The sequence below is a fragment of the Sebastes fasciatus genome, chromosome 18 (genome assembly GCF_043250625.1).
Source record: "Sebastes fasciatus isolate fSebFas1 chromosome 18, fSebFas1.pri, whole genome shotgun sequence".
In the NCBI taxonomy this organism is placed as follows: Eukaryota; Metazoa; Chordata; class Actinopteri; order Perciformes; family Sebastidae; genus Sebastes; species Sebastes fasciatus.
In genome coordinates this window covers 27563337-27584394 of record NC_133812.1, presented here as the reverse complement: position 1 = coordinate 27584394, position 21058 = coordinate 27563337, and the positions used below count along the sequence as shown (strand labels likewise).

The 21058-nt window shown below is 39.7% G+C and overlaps 1 protein-coding gene across 22 annotated transcripts in view; it reads left to right on the top strand.

The window, feature by feature from the left end:
- adgrg6 (adhesion G protein-coupled receptor G6) overlaps positions 1–21058 on the top strand; it is an 82928-nt gene that overhangs the window by 53505 nt on the left and 8365 nt on the right. For 21 of the 22 annotated variants that reach the window (XM_074616654.1, XM_074616648.1, XM_074616647.1 and 18 more), the window contains 20 exons: positions 5986–6074; positions 6413–6465; positions 7318–7356; positions 7468–7616; positions 7735–7846; positions 8852–8940; positions 9160–9224; positions 9311–9447; positions 9652–9817; positions 10453–10599; positions 10710–10832; positions 11535–11580; positions 11718–11824; positions 12680–12807; positions 14528–14796; positions 14929–15022; positions 16121–16271; positions 16940–17072; positions 17165–17266; positions 18664–18819. In XM_074616654.1, coding sequence (XP_074472755.1) covers positions 5986–6074; positions 6413–6465; positions 7318–7356; positions 7468–7616; positions 7735–7846; positions 8852–8940; positions 9160–9224; positions 9311–9447; positions 9652–9817; positions 10453–10599; positions 10710–10832; positions 11535–11580; positions 11718–11824; positions 12680–12807; positions 14528–14796; positions 14929–15022; positions 16121–16271; positions 16940–17072; positions 17165–17266; positions 18664–18819 — 2355 coding nt within the window. Of the gene's footprint in view, positions 1–5985; positions 6075–6412; positions 6466–7317; positions 7357–7467; positions 7617–7734; positions 7847–8851; positions 8941–9159; positions 9225–9310; positions 9448–9651; positions 9818–10452; positions 10600–10709; positions 10833–11534; positions 11581–11717; positions 11825–12679; positions 12808–14527; positions 14797–14928; positions 15023–16120; positions 16272–16939; positions 17073–17164; positions 17267–18663; positions 18820–20120; positions 20164–21058 lie in introns of all 22 variants that reach the window. The other variant, XM_074616641.1, reaches the window with a different exon arrangement.

The window sequence follows — 21058 nt, the reverse complement described above, 5'->3', positions numbered from 1 at the left end:
AGTCAGCCTGACATCTTTGCATCGCTGCCAGCAGCTGTCGTTTCGGCCTCTGAACGCACCCCGGCTCTGCTCCAGGAAAACCCTGGTAGAATGCAACGTTTGCACTCTGCTTCTTTGTCTGCCATTTCTTCTTTGTCTTCACATCCCTCCCTTTCAACTCGGCGTCCCCTTTCCCATCACCTTGACAACCTGTCGCTCACTGTATCTTCAGAGGCTGCCACGGCGATGCAAGCTGCCAGGGCGGCAGAACGGATGGTGGGAGAGGAAGCTGCATTGTCTTCCTCCTCAGAATCCCTTAATCCTGTAGTTGAGAAGCCTCCTCTCTTGGCTCAGACATCTTCATCTGGCTCACAAGACAGACACACTTCCAGCCTGAATAGAGATGCTTGGAGGCTGCAGCACACGGTCTCCAATTTAAACACCAACATCCAGGCACTCGCTGGCCATGATGGTGCAGTTAATCACCCTACTTCCCCTTTGTTGTATCCGTCTGTCATGGCACCAACCCAGACGCTGGAACTCCACAGCAGAGCGAGTGCACTGCTCGGCGCCGCGACCCTCCAGCACGCTTCAGGGCTGGATTATACGCACCACTCAGGCCTGACACATCCCCGTCACGTGGAAAATGCAGAAGCACATGTTGGCGTTGGGGGGCTGCAGCTGCAATCATCCCATTTCATTTCTTTTGCCCTTACTCCCCCTCTTCTTTCACCCTCCATGTTGCCGTCTCTTTCAGCAATCCTCACACCTCCTTTTCAACTTCCTCCCATCTATCCTGCTATCTCCTCCCCTCCCCTCTCATCTCTCACCACCCCTCCTCTCCTCCCCGTTTGGGTGGCAGCGTCTGCCAGCATTGGAGAGGCAGAAATTGGCTCCATGTCGCCCACTTGGCCCACTGCTGGATCCCACCAGCCCACAACAACCCAATCCCCCCTGGACAACCATTTACAGTCCTTCCAAAGATCCACCACGTACCCTGTTAGCCAGCCAACAGAGTCAATCACACTCATCCAATCACTTCCCCTCCACCAAGCTCCCACATTCCCCGATGACAAATTGAAATCCAGCCACTCAAAACCCCTCGTTTCTGCTGAAGAGTATAACGAGGACGAGGTTTTGCCAGAGCTCGCAAACAACTGGCAAACAGCGGATGCTTCCAGGTTTGTCGATGATCCGGTATCGTCGCCTGAGGCCTCGAGTAATCTCACTGCAGCTGGGAAACTGTCACATCTCTCTGCTGTATTTGACCCTGCGGATGTTGTTCCAAAAATACATATTGCGGATGCTGTAGGACTGGCTTCTTCAGTAGTAAACACCAATGATAATGTAACTCTGGATGTGTTAAATGCTGCCCTGAACACTCAATCATCTAAAATGCAAACTACGTCTCCCTACCCTACTGCTGCAGCATCAACACAACCCACCGGTGCGCCGGTGATTCAAAGCCCCCTGCACACTTCTGGCCTCAATATCCCCTCTGACAACCACACTGCTGCAAACACAGCGGCTTTAAAATACCTCTCCGTGTCAAATGCAACCGCAGTCATAACACTCAAAGACTCTCCTTCGGTGCCAATTGAAATGACAAACGCCACAAAGGCTAAAAATGCTTCATCTCTGACGGAAAATGCAAGTGTTGGAACATCTCGGGGGAACGTGACAGGCGGCAAACAAACGGCAGATCTCAGTGTGAATGCAGCAAAGTCAAATTTAACTGTTTCAAGTCAAAGTGTGTCGAATCACAGTGGGAATCAGCACTCGGGAGGATTTGTGAATGGAGCGAATGTGAATGATGTTCGCCCTTCCCCTGCGCTACCTGCGCTCGTCAATGCTCATATAACCATAAAGAACTCCTCTCCAACGGCTCCGTTCAAAGTAGTCAGTGTGCCGGCCGGCGGTGGCGGTGGCGGCCTCAAAAAGTTCACGGTGGTGCGACCGCCACCTGGATCCCCAACTGTGGATTCAGCAGCCAAGCCCGCGTTGCCATGCCAATGTAAACAACGCTTTCATTTTACATGTCTGTGTGGACTGTCATCGGGGAACAGTATGTCATGCAGTAACAAAAAAGAACTGTAGATGTAGAGAATCAAAACAACAATCATCTGTAATAACAGAAGCATGCACTGGAAAAAATTACATCATAGTGACGTGTATTAAGTCTTAAAGTCTATTTATTGAAAACAGGGGAAGATAAACTGTTAACTTACTTGCAGGTTGCAATGTGTGGCCAAAAGTATATGGACACCCTTATTCACTTACTTTATTGCACTTTTAAATGCAGGTTTGTTTTTCCTGCTAGTTCCAATGAAGTAACATCTTGATACTGCAGCACACACACTTCAGCAGTGTTCTTCTTTTTGTGTTTACCTCTTTCCTATTTCAATATGACAATGGCCCTCTGCACAGCCCTGTCTCCTAAACATTACGTTCCCATACAACAAAACTTCATTTTGAAGTTTGTTTCTGACGTATCACAAATACGTTTCTAATGGCGTGAGTCCGTAGAAGTCCGCCTATAGGGAGGAGGTCGGGGTGGTGGATGGGTGCACCCGATTCGACTGTTATCAGCTCATTAAATGTGCGTTATCAGTTGCTATCAGCCTCATAGATGTGGGTCAGTAGGGGCCTGCTACACCTACTACATTGTAAAAGTGAAAGTGAAACTTAAAAGCAACACGTTCTAACACGCTGTCAAACTGAATGAATCGTTTAAACTAGGGCTGTCAATTGATTAAAATAGTTAATCACGATTAATCACAAATTAATCACACACTTTTATCTGTTCAAAATGTACCTTAAAGGGAGATTTATCAAGTATTTAATACTCTTATCAATATGGGAGTGGGTAAAATATGCTGCTTTATGCAAATGTATGTATATATTTATTATTGGAAATCAATTAACAACACAAAACAATGACAGATATTGTCCAGAAACCCTCACAGGTACATCTATAAGGCTGATAACCACTGATAACGCCCATTTAATGACCTGACGGATCAAACAAATACAAGACTTTCACCCGGGAGACCACTGCTCATGTCCCGTGTGTAACTAAAAGTCAACGTTTTAATATAGCTTAAATAACGTACTCATTGTAAGCCAAACCACAATGTTTTACTAAACCTAACCAAGTAGTTTTGTTGCGTGTTCTTGTTTTGTTTCATTAACTACGTGTTTAAAACTGAGACCGCAATCCGGGAGCAAATACTTTTCCCTCGAAACAAAACTGAAAATGCAGTTTAGTTGTGTGGGAACGTCATTTTGTGGGAGAGAAGGTTGCCCAGCAACAAAGCCAGCTCCATAAAGAAATGGTTTTCCCGGTTTTGTGTGAAAGAACTTGACCAGGTCCTGACCTCAGCACCTTTTGGGATGAACTGGAACACCGACTGTGAGTCAGATCTGATCACTAACATCAGTGTTGGACGTCACTGACGCATGTAATCCCTGCAGCGGGTTCAACATCTGGTGGAAACCAGCAGAGTGGAGGCTGTTAGAGCAGCACATTGGTGAACATGGTGTTCAACTCTCACATATGGCTGTATTTATTCAGGTGTCCACAGACTTTTGGCCATTTAGTGTATTAATGATTCAAAACTATCAAAGTTGGTTGAGATGCTGTGGATATTAGCGATCCATTACCACTCTCCTTTTAAAAAGAAAAATAGATTTTGAGACTGAATACGTGATTTAATGACTTGTCGAGGTGGTTGGGTTTTGCGGCGTGGTGTCTGAGTATCTGTTTTCAATCGGTAGTTGGACTAGTGGTAGATATACATAGCTGTCAATCAGGTGAGTGGGTGGGCTCCCGCTGATACTGGAGGCTGGTGATTGGTTAGTCTTGATTCTGGGAGCTTTTTAGAATTGGTTGTCCAATCAGAGGGTAGTATTTAGCCTGGTATACTTCTCTTTCTCTTTTTCTTGTCCATCATTACGACATCAACCAAAGACTTTCTAGCTGATGATCCTCTCCTCATTTTTCTTTTTACCTACAAAACAATCATCCTCTGAGTGTCTCAGTCCATCCAGCTTCTTGGTAGAGACGTCCTGCTCTGCTGCTTGTCCTCTCTCAGACAGTCAATAACAAACACCTCGTCTCTATTTTACAGACTGCTGCTAGTTGAAATATTTGCAGCTGCTCCCCCAAAAAGATACTCAGAAAATCACTAAAGGTCTGCAGCTTGCAGGGTTTCCCACCAGAGCTGATGGAGTAGAAGAAGTCTGTTGACCCCTTCAGTAGCATTTACTAACAATGTTAGATACTGGAGTGACACCTAGTGGCCAATGTGAAGCATAGCAGGGGAGCTGAGAGCCCTAAAAGTGACTTATCATGGAAGAAAATATGACTCAACCCTCTTGTTTGTCTACTGTTGGAGAAATGTTTGACACAACAAGTCAATAACAACATTATTTACATGTTAAGAGAAGAAGAAGAAAAAACATCCATGTGAATTTAACACGACTTTAAGGGGAAAATATTTGCTATTTAAAACTTTTATCATAAAAAGGACAAAACAATCTATGATTTAACTATGAATTATGAAAGATCAAAAGTCATTACCCAAAGATTTTTTGAATGAACATCATCAAGTTTTATTCTAAAAGTAGGAATTTCAAATGCAACAGAAAAAAAGAAACTGAATGTTAAAAAGTAAAGTAATGATAAACCCACTAAATGAAATGTACAGTATATAAATAAATGCCAAAAGTAAATATATAATCTATATCGGTCCACATTCAAATTAATTAACATGCAAATTTGTAAAGTTTGTGTACAGGCGCTCTTATTATTCAACACATAAGGAGAGAAACGTTCCCTATAGTAAGTTTGGTATTACTTCAAATAACCATCATTTATAAATGGTAAATTGATAGTTAACTGAACTTAGTTAATAGCTATTTTACTGTTAACAAACAATAAATTGATAATAATGTTTACTAATTATTAGTAATTGCTATAATTGATGTTATTTTAACAGTTTATTGTTGCACACATAATATTCTATATAATGTGTATATATATATATATATATATATTTATATTTGTTAATGAATATAATAAACTATATAATATAATATATTTATAAATTATATATAATAATATAATAATATAATATAAGAAAGGTTAATAAACCTTTAACAAATTGTTAAGCATCTATAATATATTATTCTATATACTATATATTGTATATATATATTTGTAAATTAATATAATAAACTATATAATATATATATATCAATTATACATAATTATATAATATAATAATATATAATATAATAAAGGTTAATAAACCTTTAACAAATTGTTAAGTATCTGTAAACATTACATAAAAAAGATGGACTAGAGTTCATATGTACGCAGGTTTAAAAGGAACCCCCAGTTTTTCCAGTAATTAAAATGTTAGCACTTCTTTCAAGAAATCAAAACAACTAAAAGATAAACTTCTGTATTTTCCTTTTCCAGGAAACATATTTAGGAAGTTACAGAATAAAGTTTTACTGAGATTTTCAACATGAAAGTCATAAACTTTATAACTTAATATTAATCATCACAGAAAGTAGTTTTTACTATTAATCCTTTTTACTAATACGTTGTTTTTTTGGATGAAGTCCCTTATGCGATTGAGAAGTAAATGTGTGAGGTGTCAGACTGCAGCCACACAGACGTGTTAAAAGTGTTAAATCCTTTAAATAGTGACTGAAACAGTCAGATAGTGAATCATGTTCTCCTGCAGCTTTTTTTTCTGACACATTCCCATTCACCAAGAAAAGAAACCGTAATGACTTCCTCTCCCGTCTGTCATCCGGCTCATTCCTCACCATCATTTTTACACTGTTAAACTAGATTTTTACATAACTCGATTTGCTCCAACGGCTCGAAATCATCTCCTGCTATGTGCCACAGAGAAAGACTTCCATTACGAGTGTGAAGCAGTCTGTGAGACTAAAGTATTATTCTCTTTCCTCTCATCTTCTTATCCGCAGAGGGGTTGTTCTACCGGGTTTCTATCGTGGTGGATGACAAGGCCGCGGCGCTGACGCAGGCGGATGTGGAGCGAGCTGTGGCTCTCTGGGTAAGTCCAAGAGCGTAGGACATGATGATGTACATTTTTATGATGGCCCTTCTCATCCTCTATTGTGTCTCGTAAGTTGTTGCAGTAATTTTTTTTACCAAGGTACCCCTTTGAAAATGACCATGCCAGTTTTTCCTTTCCTGCTCCTATAACATGGTACCAATGGATCTTTAGGTTTTCTAGTTTCATATGATACCAGTATCTTCTCTCTAGCTTTAAAACTCAGCGTGCAACAACCTCCGAAAGACAGAATAGCATCCAAGACCGCCGTTCACTACAACAATAACAGAAAAGTCTTGTTTCATCGGTCGACTGACTGATTTGTTTCTTTCTTACAGCTGAATCAGACCTTTCAGAACTGGACCCATTCAGTCTATGTAGACTCCATCAGGTAACTCAGCAATGATTTATCTAAAACACGTTTTATTTACAGAATACAACGTCCCATCTGTCAAATACTGTCTGCATAATAATTATTACTGCTCGTTTTCACCTGCAAGGAAGTAAATCAACCATTTAAAACACTCAACACTCTTTAATCATGTGACAGCCTCTTTAAGAACCATGATGAAGTTAAAATGTCTAAGTTTAATTATGAGTTCAAGCTTTTTTAAGTTTACATTTTTAAGTTTTTAAGTTTAAGTTCAAAGTTTTGAGTTTAGTTTTTAAGTTTAAATTTACAGTTTTAATTTTTATGTTAAGTTTTACAATTCAAAGTATTTTAAGTTTAAGTTTAAAGATTTATGTTAAAGGTAAAGTTTTTCAGTTTTAAGTTTTTTTTAAGTTTAAATTTGTATGTTTAAACTTTAAAAAAATTAAGTTTTTCTGTTTTAATTTTTTTTTAAGTATAAGTTTAAAGTTTTTCAGTTTTTTCAAGTTAAATTTTTCAAAAGTTGAATTTTAAATTTTTAAGTTTTAAGTTAAGTTTTTCAGTTTTCATTTTTTTAAGTTCAAGGTTTTTATTAAATTTAAGTTGAAATAACATCAGTAGAACTTTTTATTAACAGATAAAATAAAGTTTCTTATAGTGAGTTTTTTAAAGGCTAGAAATTGTTGCCATGTGTCTAATTAGACATTTGTTAAACTCACAGGTGTATTATAGTAATTTTTAACTCAAGGCAGTTTACTGTACGTCTTCTGCAGTATATCTCAACAATATCAGAGATTTCTCTGGTAGGAAAAAAGGTTTCAAATAAATCCTCACTGCTGTTTTTATCATCTCTTTAACCTTTCCTCTCTGCAGCGTGCAGCCTGGTCTACAGAGCGGAGGAAACCCAGACAGGTAACACGTTAACATTTATTATTAATATGTTTTATTTGTCAGATGGTGAAGTCTTCTTGTTTTGTTATTATAATCGTGTCATATCTCTTTGTGTTGCCTCTTTCTGTCCAGCTATACGTGCCGAGCGCTGTTGGTTTATAATTACATCACCAATGAGAGTCTTGGTGAGGATGCTGTGTCCGCCCGGCTGACCAGCAGGGAGGGACTGATGGGGGCCGGCCTGCAGCTCCAGACCGCCTCCACTACCGTCACATTAATCGGTAAAAAAAATACATCATTCATTTATTCTTTTGTTTCCCGTTTATCACATCCTCCTCTTGTGTTTTGTATTTCATCAAGTTATCATTTAACTGTGAAATATTTTCTTTTTTATATCAGAAAACTGTGAAGAGGAGAACCCGCTCCACTACCGCTGGCCTGAGAGCCGACCCACCGTCACCCAGTACCTGCCCTGCTTCCCCAACAAGGACCAGAGCACCTCCAGGACCTGGTAACACACACACAGTGGATTTGGTACTTAGTACTAGATCATGGATGGATGGATGGATGGAAATGATTGTGTTACAGCAGTAGGTTATCCAGGCAATGCACAGGAACAGTAAATACAATGTGCAGATTAACACTAGAGAAATACACTCCCTGGCCACTTTATTAGGTATACCTTTACAATATAATGTAGTCCAGTTCAACACCGCTGCAAACTACAACATCAATATAAACATACAGTTGAATCAACATATTAAAACTGAACATCATTAGCTTTGTAAAGGTAGAAATGATGGCAGAGCTGTTGTATTGGATTGCATTAAATTTTACAGGTGTACCTAATAAAGTGGCCACTGAGTGTATATCCATAGAATACAAAATATAAAGAATACTGGAATACACTATAAATATACCTGACTACTACAACTAGCATAAAAAATATAAATCTAAATATAGAATAACCCACTATATACATTAGCAAAGTGTGCAATAACATACTATATGCATTAGCAAAGTGTGCAATAACATACTATATACATTATCAAAGTGTGCAATAACATACTATATACATTATCAAAGTGTGCAATAACATACTATATACATTAGCAAAGTGTGCAATAACATACTATATACATTATCAAAGTGTGCAATAACATACTATATACATTAGCAAAGTGTGCAATAACATACTATATACATTATCAAAGTGTGCAATAACATACTATATACATTATCAAAGTGTGCAATAACATACTATATACATTAGCAAAGTGTGCAATAACATACTATATACATTATCAAAGTGTGCAATAACATACTATATACATTATCAAAGTGTGCAATAACATACTACATTACATACGAAGTTACATTCCAGTATTGAAAAGCAGTTTTGTATTTTATTAAACTTTATTTATTGGACAATTTCTCTTTGTTATTCAGAATTGTTTCCCCAGTTGGCAACAATAAAGCAACACATCTTCCTCCTCTTCCTCTCTGTCTTTCTCAGTTTGCTCAATCGTCAGAACCTCTCGTCCTATTGGTCGGCTGCAGACGTCAGTAACTGCACGGACATCGACGCCATCGAAGTGTCGGCAGGTACGCTCGGCCACCGGCCAATCAGATACTCAGACTGAGGCAGAATGAGTACAAATATGAATACACATTTATCCGGTGATGATGTTAAACACTGATGAGTGGTTTTGTTCATTCATTCATTCATTCAGCAGAATAACATAGTCACATACTGAGGAACATTATCACGTTATTATCATGCTGATTTTATGTGAATCATTTGTTTTGTGTGTTTTTGTGCAGAAAACGCCGCTGAGGTGGCGGTGCAGCTCGCCGTCATCACCAACAACGAGCTGTCCAATGAGGAGGTGGGAGTCCAGGCTCTGCTCTGAACAGACTTCCTGTGAGGAAGAGCGTGAATAAACTCTTCTTCTTCTTCTTCGTCTGCCTGCAGGTTTCTAAAGTGGTGACGAAGGTGAAGGAGCTGGTAAACGTGGCGAAGATCAACAGCACGCTGGCCTCCACCGTCATCACCATCATCTCCAACGTCATGACCAGCTCAGAGACAGCGCTCGCCGCCACCTCCGAGAAGTACGATGCACTCTACTCTATTTCTATCACTCTCCCTCTATTCCACTCTGCAGTCCATCTACTGCACTTTGTCTTCATCATACGTTCCTATACTCGTCACATCTCTTACACACCTGTTGCACACATTTTTTCCTGCGTTCCTAAATCTAATTTAATTTAATTTAATTTAATTTAATTGAGTTTATTTTACTTCCTCCCCCTCAGAGCTCTGAAGACGGTAGATGAGTTGGTTCAGAAGATCGAGTTTGATGGTCCGTCGATCAGCATCACCTCCAGACACCTGGCTCTGGGGATAACGGCCCTCAACGCCAGCGTGTTCAACGGGACGTCCTTCAGCGCCTTCATACCTCCGAACACCACCGACCCACAGGTAACACCCCCCACCCACAGGTAACACCACCCACCCACAGGTAACACCACCTACAGGTACCACTGGTAACACCACAGGTGTTCCAGCATCCTTCTGTATTACTGATTTTCATTTCTTCATGGATTTTTGTTTTGAAGAAACCTTCCAAATGTCTTGTTTCCTCTCCTCCTCTCCTCTCCTCTCCTCTCCTCTCCTCTCCTCTCCTCTCCTCCTCCTCCTCCTCTCCTCCTTCTCCTCCTCTCCTCTCCTCTCCTCCTCTCCTCCTCTCTTCCTCCTCCTCTCCTCTCCTCTCCTCTCCTCTCCTCTCCTCTCCTCCTCTCCTCTCCTCTCCTCTCCTCTCCTCTCCTCTCCTCTCCTCTCCTCTCCTCCTCTCCTCCCCTCCTCTCCTCCTCTCTTCCTCCTCCTCCTCCTCCTCCCCTCCTCTCCTCCTCCTCCTCCTCATCCTCTTCCTCTCCTCTCCTCTCCTCTCCTCTCCTCTCCTCTCCTCTCCTCCTCCTCTCCTCTCCTCTCCTCTCCTCTCCTCTCCTCTCCTCTCCTCTCCTCTCCTCTCCTCTCCTCTCCTTTCCTCCCCTCCTCTCCTCTCCTCTCCTCTCCTCTCCTCTCCTCTCCTCTCCTCTCCTCTCCTCCTCTCTCAGATTGATTTTGAGTCAGAGAGGAGTAACCCTTTAGCTCAGGTGACCCTTCCAGCCTCTCTGCTGTCCAGCGTCTCTCTGAGTGAAGCCGACCGGTCGTCTCTGTCCAGGATCAACTTCATGTTCTTCAGCAGCACAAACCTGTTCCAGGTCAGATCACAGCGGAGACCAACAACCTCAGATACATCCAGCTGTATATATATATAGTATATATATATATATATATATATATACTATATAATATTAATATTATGTTTCAGAAAGAGCAGGACGGCCGCTCTCTGAACAGCTACGTGGTGGCGAGCAGCGTGGGGAACTTCTCCATCAGTGACCTGACGGATCCGGTGGAGATCGAGATCGCTCACCTGTCTGAACATGTACAGGTGAATGTGTGGGTTTTGTTGCTGGTGGATTTTATTTTTTATTTTTTTTACTTTTATTTTTGTAGATTTCAATTTTTTCCTCATTTTCTGTTTTAAATTGTTTTTCCTTTTTTATTACTATTTTTAATTATTTATTTCCTTATTTATATTTTATTTTTTCTTTCATTTTTATTTTTTTCTTTCAATTGTTTTCTTTTTCTCTTTTCCTTTTTCCTTTTATTTTTATTTTCTTTCTTCTTCTCTTTCTTTTCTCTTTTTAATTTTTTTACTTTAATTTATTTTAATTTATTTTTTTTCCTTATTTATTTTCTGTTTTAAAGTATTTTTCCTTTTTTAAATTATTTTAATTTATTTTTTCTATATTTATTTTCTTTAATTTTTCTTTTTTATTTCAATTCTTTTATTTTTCTTTACTTTATTTTTCTCTTTTCTTTTATTTTTTCATTTGTTTTTTACTTTTATTTTTATTTACTTTCATCTTCTCTTTCTTTTATCTTTATGTTTTATTTTATATTTTTCACTCATATTTTATATGTACTTTAATTAGCTCTGTTTTCTCTTGGCCTATCGTATGTGCTTCTGTGTAACATGTAAAATAACATGTAATATCTTATTTAAAATGTTCATTTACACAAACAGCTTCACAGTGAAGAAAAATAAATCATCTTGATATGTTCTTAAATGTTTCTTCTCTCCTAACAGGCTCACCTGACTCCAGTCTGCATGTTCTGGGACTTCAGCATGAACAGTGAGTCCGTCTGTCTGCATCTGACGTCACATCACAGAGTTAAAAATCATCATCAGCAACATTTATCTTCAGTAGTTTCTCCACCTTCATCTTCTCCGGTGTCATGTTGTGTAGTAATACCAGTGTGCTGCCACCAGGTGGAGCTGGAGGCTGGAACGCAGACGGCTGCAGAGTGTCCAAAGAATCTACCAGCAACAAAACCATCTGTCTGTGTGACCACCTGACACACTTCGGCATCCTCATGGTAATATTTCTTAAAGCCTTCCAACCTTTTATCAGAACTGTAAACACAAAACCAAACGTTCAAACTACGTCCAACGAACCTCCGACTCTTCTGGCAAAATCAAACCGTATATAAACACTTCTGAGCAGTCATTACACGCTACATCAGACAATGGAAAACACAGTTCAGGGAGCATGGAGCTACTGAAAAACATTTATATTGTGTCATAATAAACACATTTTCAAAAAATATATAAAACATGTATATTCACAACTTGATGTTAGAGCTGTCAATTGATAACAAATATTTAATCACACATGTTTTATCTGTTCAAAATGTACCTTAAAGGGAGATTTTTCAATTATTTAATACTCTTTATCAACAAGTATGCTCCTTTATGCAAATATATGTATATATTTATAATTGTGAATCAATTAACAACACAAAACAATGACAGATATTGTCCAGAAATCTCACTCAGGTACTGCATTTAGCATTAAAAAATATGCTCAAATCATAACATGGCAAAATGTGATTATCATAAAGTGGGCATGTCTGTAAAGGGGAGACTCGTGGGTACCCATAGAACCCATTTACATTCACATATCTGGAGGTCAGAGGTCAAGAGACCCCTTTAAAAATGGCGATGCCAACAAAATTTAGCCCAACTTTTGAGCGTTATTTAGTATTTTTGCCAATAAGCTAAGATGACGTGGTTGGTACCGATGGATTCATCAGGGTTTTAGTTTCATATGATGCCGGTTTCTTCACTATCTCTAAAACTCAACCCGCTACAGCAGCTCTTAAACATTTTTTGAAGTGCTTTGCTACTAAAAGTGAGTGTGTGACATCATCTCGTTGTCTCTGTGTCTGCAGGACGTCTCCGGAGCTTCGCCCTACATCGACGCGAAGAACAACAAGATCCTGACCTTCATCACCTACATTGGCTGCGGCATCTCAGCCATCTTCTCCGCCGCCACGCTGCTCACCTACATCGCCTTCGAGTGAGTCACATGACATGCAGTCATCTGATGCGTTGTTAATATAATGAATTGACTAGAGCAGCTTTAACCAAGTGGCTATACAGAAACATGGAGACGTCACTGATGCTTTAGTTGTGGATATCGTTTAGGGAAACAAATCAAATATGTTGACAATCAACGCTTTGCCGATAAGTTCATTAAAACTTATTTTGTTATAATTCAGGTGGCGTATCAGGGAGAGGAGGGTAATATTCAGAGACAAAAACTCAGACTTTCAGGGATTAAAGTTGAAAATTTCCAAGAAAAAAACTCACAAATTTGCAAGATTATAAAGTTATGAATTTACAAGAAAAAAAAAATATTTTCTTAGATTACAGTGGGTAATTTATTTGAAAAAAAATCCAATATTTGCTAAATTAAAAAGTCATAGATTTATGAGAAAAAACTTGGATATATCCTTAGTTTAAAGTGGAAAAATTAAAAAAAAAAAAAAATGTACAAAGTTATAAAATCTTAAATTTATGAGAAAACAAATTATATATTCTCTGAGATTAAAGTGGAAAATTTACAAGAGACAAAATAAAAAACTTGCAAGATTATAAAGTAATAAATTTACGAGAAAAAAAAGTAGATAGTCTGTGAGATAACAGTGGAAAATTTAGGAGAACATTTATTTTTTAATTTGCAAGATTAAAAAGTCATAAATTTATGAGAAAAACTTAGATATTTCCTAAGATCAAAGGGGGAAAATTACGGAAAAAAAGAATCAAGCATTTGCGAGGTTATAAAGTCATAAAGTTATGAGAAGAATACTTGGATATTTTCTGAGATTAAAGTGGAAAATTTGCAAGAAAAAAATTAAATTTTTTAGATTTCAAAGTTGTAAATTTGGATGAAAAAAACTAGGAAAATAGTCGAGTGTAAAACAGTGATCATGAAAGATAGTTTTTTTTTTGTTAAGTAACCACATTGCTTGTTTGCAAGTTTTCGAGTTTTTTTCTTGTAAATTTCAGAGTTTTTTATCAGAATGTACTGTAACCTTCTTCCCGTCTCCGTAACAGGTATTTTTAACCTACAGTGGCCCCGATACGCCGTCTTACTTTTCCGCCAAAACATATTTGCTGTTACAAATTAATAGTGTGAATTCTGCTTTTCCAGGCTGCACATAAGCAAACATGCACGGCTGTCGTTCAGACACGTTGGCGTGTGTTTTATACTTTTATAACGTACGTGTCCACGGGGAGGCAAAGTCACGATTATCAAAACACATTGTAAAGAAAACAGGTTAAGACCCCGACGCACCAAACAGACCGAGAGAGAACTAGCAGCGATGAAGGCCGACGCTTCACGTCTCCTTGTCTTGGCCAAAACGTTGCACTTGAACACATCGTAAAGACGGTAGATTCAGTAGAAGACTAATACGTCCCCCTACATCCTGTCCTTTCTGTGCCCTATCTTTTAGCTAACAGGGATGAAAAGCCAATTTATAAATGAATGCATATCCGTATTTGACTTCCCTCAAAAAGCTCCTGAGGGAAACCAAACTTTGAAACTCTCTCAGCAGATCCATGTTGAGAAGCTTTTGGCAAGAAATGTAACCAACCAATTGGTCATGTGGTGAGAGTACGTGGCCGTGAATATGTGGAAGTGAAAATGAGCTCAAACCGCGGCAATAAAGTTGTCAGAAAAATCACATTCCAACCGCGTCTCTCTTCTCTTTATTCCTCTTTCCGTCCCACAGGAAACTACGACGTGACTACCCGTCCAAGATCCTGATGAACCTCAGCACGTCCTTGTTGTTCCTCAACATGGTCTTCCTATTGGACGGCTGGCTGGCCAGTCTGAAGACTCAATGGGTGTGCCTATCCGTGGCCATCTTCCTGCACTACTTCCTGCTGACCTCCTTCACCTGGATGGGGTTGGAGTCCATCCACATGTACATCGCTCTGGTCAAAGTCTTCAACACCTACATCCGCCGATACATCCTCAAGTTCTGCATCGTGGGATGGGGTGAGAGGCTTCAGGTTTCAGTTCAAGTGGAAACACTGAATGCAGTTTTAAGTGTCAGTTTGAATGCAAGGGCTGAGTGAAGCTGAAACGTGAACACTGATGTGAACCTCTGGATCGTGTGTTTTGTTGCAGGTCTTCCTGCAGTGTTGGTGGGGATTGTTGTTGCGGTGGATAAAAACTCGTACGGCTTGCAGGAGTACGGCAAAGGAGATGGATCCTCAGAGTTGTAAGTAATAAATAAATTAGGGTTGTCAATCGATTAAAATAGTTAATCATGATTAATCGCATTTAATCACATTTTGTATCTGTTCAAAATGTACCTTAAAGGGAGATTTGTCAAGTATTTAATATTCTTATCAACATGGGAGTGGACAAATATGCTGCTTTATGAAAATGTATGTATATATTTATTATTGGAAATCAATTAACAACACAAAACAATGACAGATATTGTCCAGAAACCCTCACAGGTACTGCATTTAGCATAAAACAATATGCTCCAATCATAACATGACAAACTGCAGCCCAACAGGCAACAACAGCTGTCAGTGTGTCAGTGTGCTGACTTGACTATGACTTGCCCCAAACTGCATGTGATGATCATAAAGTGGGCATGTCTGTAAAGGGGAGACTCGTGGGTACCCATAGAACCCATTTACATTCACATATCTGGAGGTCAGAGGTCAAGGGACCCCTTTGAAAATGGACATGACGGGTTTTCCTCTTCACTCTAACTTTAAAACTGAGCCTGGTAACGGTGACTACGTCCACTTACATACAGTCTGTTGTATACTATAGTGTACAAATTGAATATGTTTGCTCAGCACAACAAGATTGGTTGATGCTTTTATTCACGGTGCAAAAGCTCAGAAAAAACAACCTTGTTCCCAAAGAAAATGACATCGCTTTTTTGCCACGTAATATTCTTGTTCTGTGTGAAAGTATTCATGACGTAAAACCTGTACGAAAAAATTGATTGACGTGTGAATTGATCACATGAGAAAAACACCCCCGGTGTAACGGCTTTAAGTTTTGGTCAGTGTTGTCTGTGTTGTTCCTTTATAGTCAGTTTCATAAGTTTAGTTCAACAAAATTGACATCCTTTATCCAAGCGTTATTAACCTTTAATACCGGGGCTGATTTAAGGATACTGCAGAGGACTACAGTGCTGAATCAAAATCCGTCTAATAAAGTACTTCCATCGAGCCTACAGCGATGTAACGCTGTTGTTTCATTGTCCGTTTTAATCATTCCATTACTATGAAATTCTTTGTTTTGATCTGCCGTGTTAGTTGTCAGAGTTATTTGTGTCGTCTCTCCTCAGCTGCTGGATCCAGAACTCGGTGGTCTTCTACATCACCTGCGTCGTTTACTTCTGTCTGGTGTTTCTGCTGAACGTGGCCATGTTCATCGTGGTGATGCTGCAGATCTGCGGCCGCAACGGCAAGCGCAGCAACCGCACGCTGCGAGAGGAGGTAAACGCTCACTTCATCACGGATCCACTGGGTTAAAGGAGGTTTCTCTGACTTGACTCGTGATACAAATGTCACTTTTACGCTTCGAGCAGTCATTAAGTCTGTTTATTAGACGGCTTTGTTGAATATTTGATTCTGATTGGTCAATCACGGCGTTCTGCCGTCTGTTATTTCTTTATAGCAGATCGTTGCTATGGATAGCAGACCGATTATTGATTTTTTAAGGAAGTTGCCGTGTAATAAGCGGGATAATGTACAGCTAGCGGGTCTTTAGTGTCGGTGTGCGGCAACGCACTGAAGGGGATTCTTTCACAACAACGACCCGAACAGAGACCAACATCAGAACTGCACCCATAGCAACGGTCTGCTATACATAGCAACGGTCTGCTATACATAGCAACCATCTGCTATACATAGCAACGGTCTTCTATACATAGCAACGGTCTGCTATTCATAGCAACGGTCTGCTATTCATAGCAACGGTCTGCTATACGTAGCAACGGTCAGCTATACGTAGCAACGGTCTGCTATACATAGCAACGGTCTGTTATACATAGCAACGGTCTGCTATACATAGCAACCCCGTGATTAACCAATCAGAATCGAGTTTCAAGAACGCCATGTAATAAATAAATCTAAAAGTCTCTTCTTCTTCTGCTGCGATCCAGGTTCTACGCAACCTGCGCAGCGTCATCAGCCTCACCTTCCTGTTGGGTATGACGTGGGGCTTCGCTCTGTTCGCCTGGGGGCCCGTCAGCCTGGCCTTCATGTACCTGTTCGCCATCTTCAACTCACTACAAGGTAAACCAGAGAGGCTGTGTTTGTGTGTTGTGTCCGGTGACGCTGTGGAGAATAAACATTATTAAAAACAGTGATTTTCTTTCGTTCTTCAGGTCTGTTCATATTTATCTTCCACTGTGCCATGAAAGAAAACGTCCAGAAGCAGTGGAGGAGATACCTCTGCTGTGGCCGATTCAGACTGTCGGACAACTCAGGTATCTGTTCCTCTGTTTGTTTATCTCGGGTCGATCATGTAGAGAACAGTAACGCTGATCTACGTCGTCGCCCTACAGGAGTCCTGTCAGATCTGTCTGCAGGTCTCCTGCCAGATTCCCACCACAGCAGCAAAAAAAGAGAAAAAAGGCACTTTATTAAAACATAAAACCTCAGTCAGCTCGGCTTTACAGCTAATGAAAACAGATAAAACAGGAGCAGGAAGTCCTCCAGGTGCTGCTGCATTCCTCTCTGCTTCCATACCAACAATTCCAGGTTGAGTTCACCCTAGTGTGAAAGCCTGTGAAATTGGCATTTAGCCATAAATTCCTCTTAGAAACCAGGATCATAGAAGAAGAAAACACATGCATATGTAATGACTTCATACTTTTATGCATGTAATCATGAATGCATATTTTTAATTGAATCAACTTTACAGTAAACTACACAATATCCTTTACCTCCAATGATCCATGACAGTTTTTCCTCGCCAAAATTAAGCGTAAGTTCGGAGCGTTATTTAACCTCATTCACGACAAGCTAGTATGACATAGTTGGTACCGATGGATTCATCAGGTTTTATAGTTCCATAACATACCAAATAAAAAGATCTAGCTTTTACTCTTAGGGGTGCTGAGATGACATTTAGAGTAGGGAGGGAAACAAGCAGCCAAATCAAAAACATCTGGAAGTTTATCTTTCAAATTCATCAAGATTCGTATTTCAATGTCTTTCCCTCGAGTGATGACAAACTTTGCAGGACGGTGGTCTTTATCTTAAATGTATTATTTATATTTGACTCCCCCGACATCATGCACATCTGTTCTGCATTATTAATTATCTATGACAGGATCTAAAAACGGGTGTATATTTTCGTCTAAAATAACTACCCGAAATGAATCAGGACTGGCTCCTCAACCGTGAGGCTTAGATGCGTATATTTGGTCTCTTTTGAAAGGTAAGAAGCTAAGGAATGTGAATAAAATGTAATGTAACTAAACTATTTTACCATGGAGATTCCAATGAAGATGCAATAAAGGAAAAAAATAAGGTTTTTCATCCTCGCCTGGTATAAAATCTTAATTTCAAAGGCACTATCACCATTAAAACCGAGATCCCATAGATAACGATGCAAATGAATGCGTTGTTCTACTCTTTACTACAACTATTAACATTTATAAAGATATACTCAGGCGCTCTCCATGTTTTGGTCATATTTATTGTTTACATGTTGACTGTTTACTGGGAGTTTTACTTCATTGCAATGTATTTTTATACAGCGTCAAATCCTAACAGAAGTTATGTCGAGACGCTTTTCATATAGAGCAGGTCTGGACCGTTCCATATAATCAATAAAGAGGTTGTTGGCTGATTGTTGTGTTTTGCTCCTCTGCTGCAGACTGGAGTAAGACGGCCACCAACAACACCAAGAAGGTGAGCTCAGACAACCTCGGCAAGTCTCTGTCCTCCAGCTCCTTCGGATCCAGCACCGCTAACTGGACCTCCAAAGCTAAAGCTACACTCAACCCCTTCAGCAAGAGACACAGCAACACAGGTGAGACTCACAACAACAAGGAGGTGGATGATAAAGATGAATCACAAGACAGCATCAGATTGACTTGTTTAGACTTCTTACAGCTTTGGGCTTTTTGTTTTTTTATAGCTTTAATAATAGCCTACGTATTCCTGAAGTTCACGACTATATAAATCATTCCTTGATTTGTGAATAAAAAAAAACATCTGATGTGCAATAATCATGTTTACATGCAGACTCAAACCTACTCTGTCCTGAAACAGAATCTGACTCCGGATTTATTTTTAGTTTGTTCAGGTTGGTACATTTTGTGGGTAAATTTTTAAAAAGCTAAAATAAGTTTTAATACCTGCTGTGGCGACTCATTAGTTCAGATCTGAAAGTCACACAATAACACAATCAAACAAACCGATGGATGCAGCGGTAGACCAGCAACTCCCCTGTTCTGAGAGGTAGAATTACTGTTTTTGTGAATGGAGTCTGGTGGCTTTGAAGACGACGATGTAACAGCTTTAGTTCCCCGTCAGAAAGGGCTGTCTGACGGCGAAGTAAAGCGGCGAAAAATATTCTAAATATAGCATACACTTAAACAGATTTTTCTTTTTAGGTATCTAAAATGCGTTTTTCTGCTGCTCCCCTCCACGGCCGCTTTACCTTGTAAATACCTTGAGTACGCATTTTAGCCTTTTCGTGTCTCATATGTTTGCCACGCAAACTTCTGCGAGAAAACCACTTAGTTAAGGTAAGGGAAAATCTCATGGTTGGGCTTAAAAGAAAAACGTAAACTAAGTAAAACACGTAAAAAAACAACGTAACGCAACTACGGAAAACACGTCACAAACGTCAATAAAAAACATCGTCATTTGACAAACGTCACTAATGTAACTTACAAAACAAAACACGGGTCTCCTGGTTAAAAGCCCAGTGTTTGTTGGACCCATCCACCTCCCCTCCCGCCCACCATAAGTGGGCTTTCTCGCTCTTTATACTTATACTATACTTATAATTGCACGCTAAACGTCTTGCGTATTATCGTGGCATTTATACTCTTTTTCGTGCGAGCGGGCTGTCTCTTGAGATGCACACTTTGTTCCTTCCACCCCGACCTCCACATCACTCTACTTCCTCCTTTGTTCCTGACATACAGGAGTCATAAACAGACATATAAACGAGGTTTTCACTTCCTCTGCATTAAAGTAAACAACGAGTCTGCATGTAAACATGATTAATGTCCTTTTCCTGTGTAATTATTCACTGTTAGGTTCTGTAATATCTCCTCACATGTTGACGTCCATGTATGTACCTCTGTGTTTGGTGTGTAGAAAGCTCTTCCAACCAATAGCAAGAGTGGAGGGACCGACGGAGGTAAAGCTAAAGCTGATTGGCTGATTGATTTCCTTGCTTCCAGCGTCATGCGTTTCCCAAAATGTGTTGTGGTCAAAGTAGTTCTGGAGGCTCAAACTCAAACATTTACATTTTAGTAATCAGGCGAGAAGAAAAGAAAAAAACTTGACGACTTTGCTGGCAGACATTTTGGGAAAGCAGCCACTGTGTGTTGTGATTGGCTGGTCACTGTGATATCATACAAGGTCACGCTATCTTGTTTCCCAGCCTGAGGCGCACACTGAGTGGGAGGAGGTGCGTTTTCGCACCCATTGACACACGACTAAAGCTACAACTCCACCCACCCAGAGTGCCCGGGGTGCAAAAAACAAGCACGCCATGACAGACTGCATCCACGCTAACATCTGCCACGTTTAACTTGTTTGTTTGTAATGAAGAGCAGAGTAACAACAGGCTAACGCTGTGGTTCACATCAGTGTCAGAAACTGATGGAATAATCTGGGTTTGCTTATTAAAATTAACTCCAAATGTTGAGGATGATAAACAAACATGATTCTGAGTCCATGTCATAAACTCCCCTCGAGACCAAATCTGACGTTTAACATCTGTTCTCTAACTTACAGAGCAAGATAAAGTCGTTTTTAAACTGTTATTGCAATCATAATGTGAGTCCTTAAACTGGAACTGAAAGTAATTAAAGTGATCCGTGCAGGAGAGTAATGATCCTTCAGCGGGCAGAACTAATAAATAAACTGATTTTAGAGTGTTTCCCTTAAAGAAAAAAACATGTTTTCTTAAGGTTTAATGGAGCTTTTCTTTCCTTTTAAAATGATTTAGGGCCTGTTCACACCTGGCATTAACAAGAGTCTTGGGTGATCCGATCGCAAGCCGGCGTGTCAATATACACTCGTTACAT